The sequence below is a fragment of the Cryptotermes secundus genome, unplaced genomic scaffold, assembly GCF_002891405.2.
Source record: "Cryptotermes secundus unplaced genomic scaffold, Csec_1.0 scaffold165, whole genome shotgun sequence".
Classification (NCBI taxonomy): domain Eukaryota; kingdom Metazoa; phylum Arthropoda; class Insecta; order Blattodea; family Kalotermitidae; genus Cryptotermes; species Cryptotermes secundus.
Genome location: NW_019737087.1, coordinates 392 through 15,308, shown reverse-complemented (window position 1 = coordinate 15,308; position 14,917 = coordinate 392). Strand labels below are relative to the sequence as shown.

The window sequence follows — 14,917 nt, the reverse complement described above, 5'->3', positions numbered from 1 at the left end:
TATGTAACCTTTTGACTTGTTCTGTATCCAAAGGTACTAACCTACTTAGGATTTATAGAATTAAAATAAATTCAATTCAATTCAATAGGTGGAAGTACTACTCTGTTATTGATGTACATAGGGTCAGTGATATTATGCAGATAGAAATACATATAGCTCAGCCATTAGTACCTGATTCTAGTCCTTTTGAACCTGAAATTGCTATTGCCAATTGGAAAAAGGGCATAAATCGCGAGATACGTGTAGTGATCAAATTCCAGCAGAACTGATTTGGGCAGAAGGTGAAACATAGGGTCTGAGATCCATAAACTCATTAATTCTATTTTTAATAACAGAGAACTGTCTATCAATAGGAGTCTATTATTATACAAATTCAGAAGAAGGGCAATAAAACTGACTGTGGTAATTATTGTGGGATATCACTGCTATCAACTTCATACAAAATTTTATCCAATATCCTTCTCTCAAGCTTAAGTCTGTATATAGATGAAATTACTGGGGATCATCAGTGTGAGTTTCAATGTGACAGACAAACTAGTGATCAGATCTTTTGCATTCATCTGATACTGGAGAAAAAGGGCAGTACAAAGAGACAGTACATCAGCTATTCATAGACTTCAAGAAAGCCAATGATTCAGTTAGGAGGGAGGTACTGTACAATATTCTCATAGAGTTCTGATTATCCATGAAATTAGTTAGGCTGGTTAAAATGTGTTTAAATAAAATGTATAGTAAAAGTCTGTATACGTAAACATTTGTCCAATAATTTTCCTATCCAAAAGGGTCTAAAGCAAGGAGCTGCTTTATTGTCACTACTTTTCAATTTTGCTTTAGAATGTGCCATTAAGAAAGTCCAGGAAAACCAGGTGAGACTGGAGTTAAATGGGACACATCACCTGTGGGTCTATGTTGATGATGTGAATCTACTGGGACATAACAGAGATACCATAAAGAAAAACAAAGAAACTTTCAATTAACAGTGCTCATTTTAATGTGAACTGCTTTCTTGCTGATTGACACAAGTGGGGAGAAGGGGAAGTAAAAAATTACAAAAGTGGCAGAGGAGGAATCAGAAGAGAGAAAGGAAAATTTTTCCTAGCTAATGTTATATTTATGTGATCTCAAAGTCTGGAACTTTTTGGAGTACAACTCTCACATAAATTGAGATCTACCTATACCCTAACCTCTTTATCACAGAACAGATCCTTTCCTTTCTGGGGAGTTACACCTATGACGATTAATAAACTGCATTTCACATTACATAAGGCATGCAAAGTTGTCCCTCTGCCCAAACACCATGAAATGGAGGTAAAAGTAAACAAGTGAAGCTATCCTTGTATGAGGCCATGAAGGCCCATAGAGTTGTGAGATGTTGAGGGTCCCACATTATCTAGACAATCAGCTCAAAGATGGCAGTAAGGTTCTCAACCTTACACGCCAGCCGCACTTTACTCCCCAGAAAATTATTTAATTAATTCCTGGTACTCACTTATGTTAGAGGCTGAGTGAACACCAGGGCCATAATGCGGCTGGAAGGATTAGGTCAACTGAAAAAAATCTAATGACCTCATCAGGACTTGAACCCGCAACCTTCTGGCTTGAACATAAGCATATATTTTGGACAATGAAAAGGAAAAAAGTAGGTGACTGGTCACCTTCATGCTCCAGTCATTTCACAAACGGGGAAACAAGTACCAAATTATCTTTCACAAAACAGGGGTGTGATGTACAGGTGGAAACAACTTATACACATTCAAACATGGTTATGTACATACCCTCAATACTATAATGCTACTTTGCGCATACTCTGCATAAAGGTACAAACAATTACAGTTCCTTACCTGTCTTATTAGTGATGTTGGTCTCTGTGACTTCAAGGCTCCTGCAGTTGGCTCCACTGGCAACTTTCTTAATGCAGTTCCCTTTCCAGCAGGTCTGACATCTGTGGAAGTGCGACTCTGAACAAGCCGAGGACTGCTGTAGGGTCTGGGAGTTGTTAGATTCGCATGTGACAATGCATGATTCCTAGTACTGGCTGGACTACTAAGCCTTGAAACAGTTGCATAAGCTGGTCTCACAGAAGGCTGAGGTCTCACAACAGGTGCAAGAGATGTGCGGACTCCAGCACGCAGTGGAGCTACTGGTGACTTGCCTAAAGCAGCTGTTTTACTTACAACATTAATTACTTGTGTAGGCTTGCTAACAACTGCAGGAGTCGTATCCATTGGTTTTTGTGGGATTGAGAGGAATCTCAAGCCATCAGCATCCTCAACACATTCTTCTAAATCTGTCTGAGAGGCCTGATGGATCATTACAGGAACATCATGCAATTTAACTTCATCAATTTTTCCACTTCCCACATCATTATTATCTCTCTTATCCTCATCAGAAATATCTCTAACGATATCACAACATGGCTTCCTTGGCTTCTCTGATTCATTACCCTCATCAACCTTCTCAAAGTCTTTATTTGCATAATTATTTTCACTTCCTTCTTTAATTGTAGTTGTATCAATTCCATAAATTGTACTATTTCTCACTTGAATGTTAGCAGCCATTTCTCCATCATGTACACCATCCTCTGTTTTATTCTCAAAATTCAGTTCCCTCACACCACACACGTCTTTCCTACACCCTGGATCATTTGAGTCTAAAATTACATTACCTACAGTAAAAGTAGTACCACATTCTGGTTGCTGTTCACTTACCTCCATATTACCTATAACTGCAAGCCTCTTATTTATATCATTATTTACATTCTGCACGGTATTGTCTGTAACCTCTGTTAGACTGTTTGATCCTTGTAAATTAAGAACAGTCTGATCATGTATTTTAGTCTCATTTCCATCATTAAGAGGCACTGTGTTACTTATACCTACACTATCACTACTGCTAGTATTGTTTCCAACATCAACATCAGTTATCATTGCTCCATTACTATTTGCACCATTGTATGGCCGTAATGAAATGTAATCTCTTTTCTGCATGTTAACATTTTGTACAGTTAAAGTTGGTGTATCTCCTCTATTTACATTTGTACCAGTATGACTTTCAACAGTTACAGTCTCCATGTTTGTCACAGGACGGATCTGAAATAGATAGCCATAAAACATCACAACGAATTCACCTCTCCATGTAACATAACAAAATGTAATACAAAGCTTGGGCCACACCTAAACTAACTGTCTCACAACCTGTGCCTTCTTCAGCTGTTCATAATAACAGTGTAAGTAATTAAAGATACAGAAAACAACTTCTGTACAAAATCTGCATACATACATGATAATTAAAAAAAAAGACAATCACATATTCCAGTATTTTCAATCTAGCTATATCATGAATTACTAACTCACTCAAAATTATAATTTTAATATGATAGCAATTAACTCCAACTCTCCCATTCATTACATTTCTTCCTAGGACTTCACAGAATATGAAAGACATCATATAAGAGATGAATAAAAAACACACAAAAAAAAAAGGAACAGACAACAGCCTGGTTCTCAAGCACCTATCTGCCTCTATGGAAATGTACATTTTAAAAATCTTCAATAAATACAATGCAGAATGATATATGAAAGATAAAAACAGGTACAAATAATTTGCACAGGATTAATCAAGAGTAGGCTTTTTGTAAAATGTCTGCTTTCAGCCTACCTTCATTCCTTAATGGAGAAAAGAATGCTCATGAGCTCACAAAGCTGCCTGTGTGTATGTCTGTATACCTGCCCCTCCTATCAGCTGTTTAACCAGTCAACCAATTTTGATGAACCGTGATATAAACACTATGCTCAAACATCATACTTTTAATTTCCTACAATGAGTAATAACACCATGGTCTGCACACTCACTTGTGAGAAGGGAACAACACTAACACAATTAATCTAGGGTCCTGAAATGATGTACAATAACAGAAATCTGAAGAAAAAAATGCAACTTTTGAGATAATTTTCTGTAGAATGCAAGTCAACAAAAGGGCAACTTCATAATAAGGACAGAGAGTTTTTTTTTTTTTGTAACTTTGTTGATTGGCTCACAGCTCTACACTTCACAGCGACCAGTATGTCGCTTGCTATGAGGCACATACAAATTTTGCCAATGAATCAGCATGCCTGATGGCTGGTAATGGCTGGAATGAAGGGAAGTAATTAACTTGTGAACTGCTTAAAAACATTATGTTTCAAGGCAAGCAGTGCAGATCATGCATGGGAATTTGTTTATGATCTGTCAGCAGTATGCAGCAGGCAAGCAGTTATCAGCTCCATTAGCCACGTACTCTCAGTTACAGTTAGTGAGCAGTGGTGAGTGTGGTACATCATGGTGTGATATACTTTACAGCAACATGTATTTCTGTATGACACCTATGTAAAATATGGATCTACTAGAAACTGTAAGATAAAATTTCAACGTAAACTTCATGATGAAAGAGTTCCCAGCAGACAAATAATTCACAATTTGGTGAATATACTTAGAACAACGGGACTCTTAACAGACAAGAAACAAAATCATCAGCACCAAGGGTTTACTGAGGAGAAGGTAGATGACATAGGGAACAGACTTGAACATACACTTAGAAAATCACTAAAATGTCTAGCTCAAGAGACTGGAGTGTCAAAGTCTAATGCAAGAACTGTCATATATCAACAACATATATGTGAAACCCTGATATGCCAACATCAAAAAACCATACTGAGGTTTCTGTCCACTGCTGCCATGGCAAGCACAGTTGTGAGTTCACAAACTTCACTGTCAGACCACGTATATTGAGTCCTGCAACGTATACTTCACATATAAATACTCTAACTGCATGAAACCAACATATTTATTTCCATATTATGACCTATTTAAAATAAGAAATGATTATGTAACAAAAATCCCAATTGTAATCATACCAAAATTCCACGCCAAGGAAAATTTGCTACATAATAGCATTTGATGTTTGAATGGTTTTCTTTCAACATGACACATCATACCACCTTTCCACCACCGAGATCCCAACATCTCTGCAATCCAAGGGCCAAATTCCACTCCTGTATATGAATAAGTTCACATTAAACTGGTTGCTATAACAATGGCATTGCACATCCACAGTCTGTAGATGAAGGAAAGGGCCCTCTGCTATAGGGGGCAGCTGCAGCTAAGTTAAAGCTGTGACACAGAACCAACAAGGGATGGTCCTGCAGTTCTGAAGCTGTAAATCATTTTAATCACCTCTTACCCTGCAGTGCTTCTGGCTCCCAAAGATCAGTTGTTGAAATTTGAGACTACAAACTGCTCAATAAAGAATCAATGCCACTGAGCTATTTAGAACATCGTTAAGTAATAAAATGGAAGATTTCTGTTTACAGGAATTTTCAGCTGACTTCTTACCTTCCCTGGAGATGGCTTTCGAACTTCCCATGCCAGTGATGTTGGTCGCTGTGGTGGAGGAGTGTTCTCATATTCCCATTTCAGCCTGAACCATTCAATAAGATTGTGAAAATCACGAGTGTAATTTTCAAGCACCAGGATCACCTCCTGTACGAATAATGTAAAACAAAACACTATAAAATCTCTGTATTTCATTACTGTACAGAACTCTGTAAATAACATTTAGACCTGCATTCTTATCAGCTTCTTCATGTGGCTTCTTATGGTGTAAACTCATATATTTCCAATCTGTACGCAAATCATTCAGTGTACAGGAATTTCCAAATTATCTCCTACCGTGAGAATCAATACTATCCTAGAGAAAGGATTAAAGGGGGGAGAAAGACTAAGTTATCCTTGTGTAAGCACTGCACCAAAAAAGGTGTATTTTTAGCATACAGATAAATATCCAAACAATCAAAACCTAGTCAACCAACCCATACACTATGCCCCTTACATTGGCATGTGAGCACAAATAATTTAACAAGTTCTCTCAAGAATGCATCTATTATGTTTACAAAAAAAGAGGACACATCATATCTCAGGAGGTTAGACACCAGCTTCCCACCATGGCAGTTAAGGTTCAATGCCAGGTAAAGTCATGTGGGCTATATGGTGGATCAAGTGGCATTAGCCCAAATATCCTGAAGTTCCAGAGCTTTCCTTGCTAATTCTCATATCACCAACTGCTCCAAAGACATTGATCAACCTACCATCATTGCTACAGTTTCAGTATTGTCAGCATCATGAAATAAGCAACTTGAAACTTGAAAGCACACACAACTAACCTTACACTCTGAAACACTTTCATCTGTTTCACATGTCTGATAGATTTCATCCACAGCCCTCTGCAAGTTACCAAACAGGAAGGCCCAATATCTTGCTTGCAGTTTTAAAAACAAACATAATATAATAACATATATATATATATATAACATAATATATATAACATAAAGGTAAACAATATCAAAATACATAAGCAATATAACTGGCATAAAATAACTATGGATTATGTCATATCCAATCAAAACTTTTATGAGAACCCACATCATCAACAATTTTTACTAATATACATAACTCATGTAAAAATTTTAGCCCTACAGTCACACCTTAACTCATGCACCAGTATTAATTTGTACATATTTTTCACACTACAGTGTGGATTTTTAATATGTTTGTGTGTTTACACTTGATGGTGACCATTTCATAGTGAAAACATATATCATGGAATGAGTTTCTAATACAGTCTGTGTGACGGCTGATCCCAAGAATCTTGAGGCATGGCCTACCCAGAGGTACTACCCCAGCTTTTAGCTGGGCAGACAGAAGGAATAAAACCATGAACAATCTCAGCCAGGATAGTCAAGTTTTCCAACCAGACACTTTCAAAATATGTACAAGTCAGAAGCATTACTCCTTAAGACAACATACTTCAAGGAAAATGTATTTCTTTTTTTCTACCTCCCACTGTGCATACTCATCACAATACAGTACAGTATTCGAATTTGAATTTATTTATGTTCCATAAATCCAAGTACAGGTTGCCACAATAGGATATGAAACAAAGTCAAGCAGAAATACAAGGTGTGTCCCAAAAGTCATGAAATATATATATTTTTTAAATTTATTGATGATATCGGTACAAAGTGTTAATATTCTTCAAAGTACTGTCCATGAGCATCTACACATTTTTTTCCACCGACTCTCCCATGCCCGGTACGCCCCCTCAAAGGCCTCGACGGGAAGCTCATTTAAAGCTGTTGTCACGGCCGCTTGGATAGCCTGAATGCTTTCAAAACGGCATCCTTTGAGTGCAGTCTTGATCCTCGGGAACAAAAAGAAGTCGACCGGAACTAGGTCGGGGCTGTAGGGTGGCTGCGGCAGCGTTGCCACGTGGTGCTTTGCCAGGAACTCACGGACAAGCAGAGACGTGTGGCTGGGCGCATTGTCATGATGCAGCCGCCAGTTAGCGGCGGATGACCCTTTCCTTAAATCTTTCTAGAACATCCACATAGTAGGGAGCGTTGACGGTCTGTCCTTGGGGTAAAAAGTCTTTGTGAACTACACCCTTGGCGTCGAAAAAGACGATGAGCATTGTTTTCACTTTGGATTTGCTCATCTTCACCTTCTTTGGTTTCGGGGAAGCCGAGATGTGACATTCAGCACTCTGGCGCTTCGTTTCTGGGTCGTACTCAAATGCTCGTGAGTTTCGTCAGCTTTTTGTTGAGCTTTGTGCAGAACTTGACTGCCCAACATTGTTCGAAAGTATCCGCCATCACGCGCCGTGACATGGTCACAAAACGCAGGTGCACTAAATCAGCGATACTGAAGCCTCCGATGCTCGAGCAGACTGACCTTGGGCGCACTGTGAAGCTAAAGACCTCCCCCCCCAACCCAACCGGTTCCAGCGTGCTCTGACCAGTAGGAGCGTGGGAAAGAAATATATTTCATGACTTTTGGGACACACCTTGTACATAATGTCTGTTAATTGGATACACAACACAATCTGCAAACAAGTAAATGATACAGTAACATGCCTGGGAATACACTTCAGCTTAGAAGTGATAGTAGTTACTGTTTGTTTACATTGAAATATTCATGTATGGAGAGAAGCGGTGAGTAAGTAAGTAACATTTCAATGCTGTTTTAAATTGCTCAACTTCACTAGTTTTTTTTTTTTACACTTTGAGGCAGGCTACTGCACACTTTGATGTTGAAGGAGTGAACTCCTTTTTGATATAGAGACAGATTTGCTGAATATTGGTGGAAGTCGAGTTTTTGTCTCATATTTATGTTATGGATGTCAGAATTTAATTTGTACGTGCTTTTGTTGTCTACCACAAATAACAGGAGTGAGAGTATGTACAGCGAAATGGTAATATTTTTACGTTTTTAAATAAAAATCTGCAAGAATCTCTATTCTTGCTTCCTGTGAAGCAACAAACATCAGTAAGCAACATACAAAAGAAGCAACTGCCTAATCATTCCCAACCACTACCCTGCAAACTTCTACTGCTTCATATCTTGATGAGGAAAGTCAGTAAACACTTCATTCAAGGAAATGAAAAACAAAAGACTTAAAACGGACTACTGATTTCCATTCATGGCCTATTGTGTCTTGTACAACAGGCAAGATATGCATATTGCAGTATAAGTTGGCATGTGAGAAACTGCCTTTCATATCAGGAGGACAAGACTGTCCTTTCCTTAAAGGGATCTTTCTTCAAAAGAGTATGTTCTCTCTGTTCATGTTGTTAGGATGGAACTTGATCTGTATTGCTTCCTTCTTGATGCATTCCATTCCTTGGTCAGAACGTGGTGTCAATAAGCAGGGTGCAGTGATTTAGTTTGACACTGCACTTAGAAACCACCGATTTCTCCAGCTAACAGCCAGACAAGCCAGTTGCATTTACTGACAATTCTTCTTCATCATACCATCCTTTTTACCTCATCATTCATGTAAATGGGAAGTTTATCAAACATCTGTTGCATCATTCCTATTGGGCCAGACAGGGCTTTTTCTCCTTCTTCTTCCCTTCCTTCAGTTCAGAGTAACTACATTCATAATAGCTCTGCCTATATAACCTGGCAACATCCCCACCCTAAACAATTCAACACTGAATATGGTGATAACATGTTTCTCTGAAACACTAATATCCACCTGACTGTCTACCCCATTATTATTTACAAAGTTTTATAACTAACAATTCTTTATTAAGGTAATTCTTTTACAGAAGAGAAGGAGATACTCTTTTAATACTGACTTCAGGAGTTTTATATCATGATTCAGATGTTTGATTGTTAGAGAAACATTTCTGAATAACGGAATTCCAACACAGTATGATATGTTTTATATCACTAGCTTTGGGGAGGTGATTGGATTGATGAAAATGTAAATGTAAATGTAAAAAGTAAATTCCTTTCTGATGGTTACTGATAATGATAATAATTATGAGTAAGAATTTGCTAGCTAGCAGAAGAATACTGAATATCTTAAATAATTCCCTCGTGATGCTATCCTTTATTGTTTGCCATTATTCTAATGATTTTCTTTTGGACACAAAGCACTTTTTTGCTGTCTGCTGAATTTCCCCAGAAAATTATTCCACATGACATGATGGAATATGTAACCGTTTACTAGTGGACTTGAATGTGTGAGGCCCTGGAGGGGAGGTGCCTATGTGATAATAGCACGGCATTATTTCACATGTGCAGTTTTGCAGATGGAGAATGGGTGGTGGATCCCCAGATTGATGTGGGGAATGATGTCATCTAGGGTGTGGTGCTGGGAAGGCCCGTAGGTCCGTTAGCGTCGCCGAGCCAGTAGTAGGCAACAGATAATAAGAGACCCTCCTAGTGAGTGGAGGCACTTGCTTTGTTTCTTTATAGAATCGCCTCTGTAAGCGAAACAGTGTAAATGTAACTGCCATAAATAGTGATTGTGACCAAAAATGAGTATATTAAACCTAAGGTAAAGCCACAGGTTAGTCGTGTTAAAGTTTCTCCGAAGAAAGACCTGTTATCGACCTGAGATAGGGATCCATGCCTACCATTATCCTAAATCCAACCTGGTTACCTCAGTACCCAAATAACAAAGAAGGGTAAAGGTGGAAGGAGCGGCAAGCAGGAGCAGCCATAGCAGCGACGAGGAGGAAAGGAGCAGGCGGAGCAGCGGGCACAAAAGCAGAAGAGGAGGGACGGCAGTAGAGGTGGCGACCAATGCGGGGCACGAGTTCTAATCAACGTTGGCACTTCTTCACGACAACACTCAAAAAACACTGGAGGTGGTAAAACTCAAGAGAACTGTGAGTAGTGAACAATAGTAATAATGTCACAACGTGCATTGCGATACAGTGGATACGATGTCCGATGAAATGGACTTAGGATCTAGGGAAAAATCTCCAGAGGCGATAGAATTAATACCAGCACTTGAAATAGAAGGGGGGAGGGTAGGAGATGTTAGTGAAGATAGTGATGAAAGAATAGGAAGTAAAGAAATCCTAAATTCAGACATGTTAGAAACAGAAAGGTCAAGCCCAGAAAGAAGTAATGGTCAGGGGGAAAAGGTTAGCAGTTCAGACTTGCAAACCATGATGAGTATGATGCAGCAGTTGTTCCAGCAACTAGAACAACAAAGGGCAGAGGCAAAGCAAGCGGAAGAAAGAACTAGGACAGAGGTAAAGCAGTCTGAGGAAAGAATAGTTTTAGAATGTCAAAGGTCAGAAGAACAGTTAAAGAATTGTCCAAAAATTTAGCTGCTGAGATTGGAAAGGTTACTGTTGAAATTAACTAAGTAAAACAAGAAGTTACGAAATGGCAAGGCAAGTTAGAACGAGAGATGATAGGAGTAAAGCAACAGTTTGAAAAAGAAAGGAAAGAACAGGATGCTAAGTTGGAACAGTTGGTTATTCACCAGGAAACAGAAAATGTCCAAATAAGGCAGAAGGTCAAGGAAATTCAGGGAATAGTAGAAAACAACAAAGTCGAGACTGCCAGGGAAATCATGACAGTTAAAGTAGCAATAGACATGATTCAAAAGGAACTGGAAAGTAGCACCAGTAATGTTTCCAGGCAACTGAGGGAGCAGGAAAGTAGATTGGAACAAAATGTTAATGTTGACCAGTTAAAACTACAAAGTGAACTTAAAAGTTTAGAACAAGAAATTGTTCAGTTAAAACTAAAGGTAGGCAACCAGATGCGAATCCCAGTTGAAAGGACTGGCGTTGTGACTGATGGCAGTGCAGTAAACGCGAGAGGAGATGTAAACAAAGGAAGTAGTAATTTGGAGTCTGTGAAGGCAACAGGAAATTTAGGAAGTACGGAGTTTGCATTACCATTATTTGATGAAGACAAGGGCATGAACCCAGTTTCACATATTAGACAATTAGAGGAATTTTTCGAATTTCGAGGGATACAGCAACAACTGTGGCTAATTGTAGCAAAGAAATCCATAGTAGGCTCAGTATCAAAACAGTGGCTTGAAGCTACCGGCATGACGTTTGTAAGCTACGAACAATTCAAGTCTGAATTCTTATCTACGTGGTGGTCAGCTGCACAACAGGGGTTGGTAAAGTGCAGGCTGTACCAAAGTAAATACGATAAGGCGGCTGGATTATCCTTGTCAGCCCACTTTTTGAAGTATGCAACCATGGCATCATACTTAGAACCTAAGTTAACCGATAACGAGATTATTGAAGCATTGCGCTGTCATTACCCCCAAGAAATACAAAAAAATATTGGTGAGCACCAAATTAAACAAAGTAGCAAAAGTTTTGGAAGTCTTAAAGAGACTTGAGTTGATGGAAGAACGGACGTCAGTATGTGATCATAGTCAGAGAAATAGTCGTCCTCAGCAAAATAACCCGCCGAATCGAAGTGGGGACTCCAGGTTCGGAGGGCCAGGACAGGTGCGGCAAGTACAAAGATATGTTCCAAATGAAAGGGAAATTTGGAGAAGAAATAGAGACCAGATGAGCTATAGGGGGCGGGACTCTCGTGAAGAAAGAAGCAGACCTGAAGAAAGCAGAAATAACATCTGGGGCAGGAGTAGGGATCAAGAAAGAAATAACCGAGAGGAAAGGCCTAGAGGAACTGAGGAAAACTAAGTGCAGGGAGCCTTGAGGACCGAATTGCTTCCATATTTCAGAAAACTACAAGTTTAGGTCCCTCAGAAATTTTAACATTGTCTAAAGAAATTGATCAAGGGAAAATTGATTGTGACCAAATAGTACTGTTTATTAATGAGGAAGATTTAAGCAAAAGTCCACAAATTACAATCAAGTTTGAAAACAAGGAAGTTGCAATTGCATTGTTGGATTCTGGGAGTGAAGTGAATTTAATATCCCAAGATAAATTTGACAAGTTGAGTAAGGCTGGGATTGAAGTGTTGACTTTGCCTGTCCAAGGAATAAACTTAGTAACTGCATTTGGCAAAAGGTCAAAGGGAATTAAGTTACAAATGTTAATGGAATTCAACATTGAGGAAGAGACATTTGAAGCAGTGTTTTTGGTGGCCCCACAATTGAATTGTGATGTTATTTTGGGTTGTAGTTTTTTTGAAAGAATACGGTATTCAACTGTGTTTCGACTTAGGAAAGTTAGAATATGTTCGTCAAGGACAAACTAAGAGTGTCCAATTTCAAGCAACTGAAGAAAATAATAAAATTTTGTTCATCCCAAGGAAATGAGTTTTACAAGCAATGTACTGACTAAAGAAGATCGTGGGAGTAACTTGGTTTTGACAGAGGCTGTACGAAATCAGTTTGAGAAAGTCGAGGCAGCGTGCGTGGACCAGGGGCGCAGTGGGGTATTGGCGGAAGAAGATGACGTAACCTTCAGCGCTGCAGACTGTTATCGCGTCCAAGAACCGAGCGAGACGAGATGTGCAGACCCCAGGGATATCCAAAGCGAAGAATTGGCCCAGATAATAGACCGAAGTTCAGAAATAAATTTGGAGCAGAAATTGCAATTATTTGAAGCATTAAATAAGTATTTGCCTAGTTTTACTGCACGACCAGGCAAGTGCTGTTTATTGAAGTATAAATTCCAGGTGAAGGCAGATCAGCCGTTACGCTCGTATTCTTGACCGGTTCCTTTTGCGTTTAGACCGGTTATCAAAGCACAAATACAAGATATGATCAAGGATGATATTTTGGAATTAAGTCACTCTGATATTTTGAATCCATTTACAATAGTACCTAGAGAAGGAAAAAAACCCCGTGTTTGCGTGGATGCACAAAAAGTAAACCAATATACTGAGCCTGATTTTGAACGAACTCCACCACTTCAAGAATTACTTCAGAGATTTGAAGGTGCCAAATTCATATCGTCGTTGGATTTAAATTCGGCCTTTTTACAAGTTGAACTGCATGAAGAATCCAGAAAATATACTGCGTTTTTGACTCAGTAGTATACCAATATAAAAGAGTTCCATATGGATTTAAGAATTCTTTACCAGCTTTTATGAGAGCATTGAGATTAGCATTGGGTGAAGGCACTGAGAGTTTTGTTTTGACATATGTGGACGATATTTTGGTTTATTCTAAAACGTTTGAAGAACATTTGAGACACCTAGATATTGTTATTGGAAAACTGATTCAAGCAGGTTTTACTTTGAATGCAGCCAAGTGCAAATTTTGCATTAAGGAAATAAATTTCCTAGGCCATGTCATCAGTCAAGCAGGAGTAGCTGCAGATCCTACCAGGATCGAAGCCATTTTGAATTATCCATCACCCAAGAACCAGAAACAGTTGAGGCAGTTTTTAGGGACCTGCAATTTTCATAATAGATTTATTTTGAAGTATTCAGAATATGTAGCACCACTATTGCCATTGTTGAGGAAAGGAGTTAAATGGGAATGGACAAGAGAAAGGGAGCAAGCATTTCAGGACCTAAGAAACAGTTTTGCCTCAAGTTTGCAATTGGCACACCCAAGAGATTTGCCCTATGAAATTTATACAGATGCAAGTAAAGTAGGCATCAGCGCTATTTTAAGTCAGAGAATTGAATTAGGAGGAAATTTAATTATTTCAGCTGTATCAAGAGTTTTGACTGAGATAGAAAGAAGATATTCAGTATGTGAGCAGGAACTGTTGGCAGTTGTGTATGCTGTTAAGAAATTTCGAATTTATATTGTGTGTCACCCAGTAACAGTTTATTCTGATAACAAGGCGCTATCCTTTTTGAGAAAATGCAATTTAACCTCTGATCGTGTTACCAGATGGATTATGCAATTGCAAGAATATAATCTGCAAATAAAGCACATTAGTGGGACTCAGAATTTCTTTGCGGACATATTAAGTAGGAATCCTGCAGGTTTAAGCCCAGAGCTTCGTAAGTTGCAAAACAGCAAACAGGATGTATTAGTGTAAGTTTTGAGGTTTTCACAGCGATGACAATGAAGAAAGTAGTCTTCTGGGTTTAGGCACCGTGTATTCTTCGTTTCGGCCGACGTTTCGGAGGAACGTAGCACCTCCATCTTCAGAGCAGTTGAATGGCCGAAACGAAGAATACACAGTGCCTAAACCCAGAAGACTACTTTCTTCAGGATGTATTAGTAGCCAAAATCGATTTGGGAATCAACAGAGATGTAATAAAACAGTTAAGAGAACTACCCAAATTGCAGCGGGAGGACCCTAGTTTGCAGCAAATCAGGGAGAAAATCCAAACTAAAACAGCCAAAAATAATGAAATTTACTCACTTCAACAAGGAATAATATGTGTTAAGGACCAAAATAATCACCCATATTCGAGAGTTATGCTACCAAAGGAGCTGGAAGTACCTATATTTAAGTATATTCATCAGTCATTGGGTCACCAAGGAACGGATAAATGTTTGCATCAAATTTCAACAATGTTTTATGTCAAGAATTTGGGTAGAAAGTTACAAAAATTTATTGCAGGCTGTGACATTTGTCAAAGGGTAAAGCATCCCAACAGATCAGTTAAAGTGGAACCTTTATCACATTTGCTTGCAAGCCCAGGAGAATTAGTTGCAGTGGATTTATA

At 38.7% G+C, this 14,917-nt stretch overlaps 1 protein-coding gene across 3 annotated transcripts in view; it reads right to left on the bottom strand.

Moving 5' to 3' along the window:
* LOC111870043 (S phase cyclin A-associated protein in the endoplasmic reticulum) overlaps positions 1-6,301 on the bottom strand; it is a gene marked incomplete at its 5' end in the record, with an annotated part of 200,597 nt that extends 194,296 nt beyond the window's left edge. For all 3 annotated transcript variants that reach the window (XM_033753659.1, XM_023861996.2, XM_033753660.1), the window contains 3 exon segments: positions 1,842-3,089; positions 5,371-5,517; positions 6,198-6,301. In XM_033753659.1, coding sequence (XP_033609550.1) covers positions 1,842-3,089; positions 5,371-5,517; positions 6,198-6,301 — 1,499 coding nt within the window.
* Positions 6,302-14,917: the final 8,616 nt, after the last annotated feature.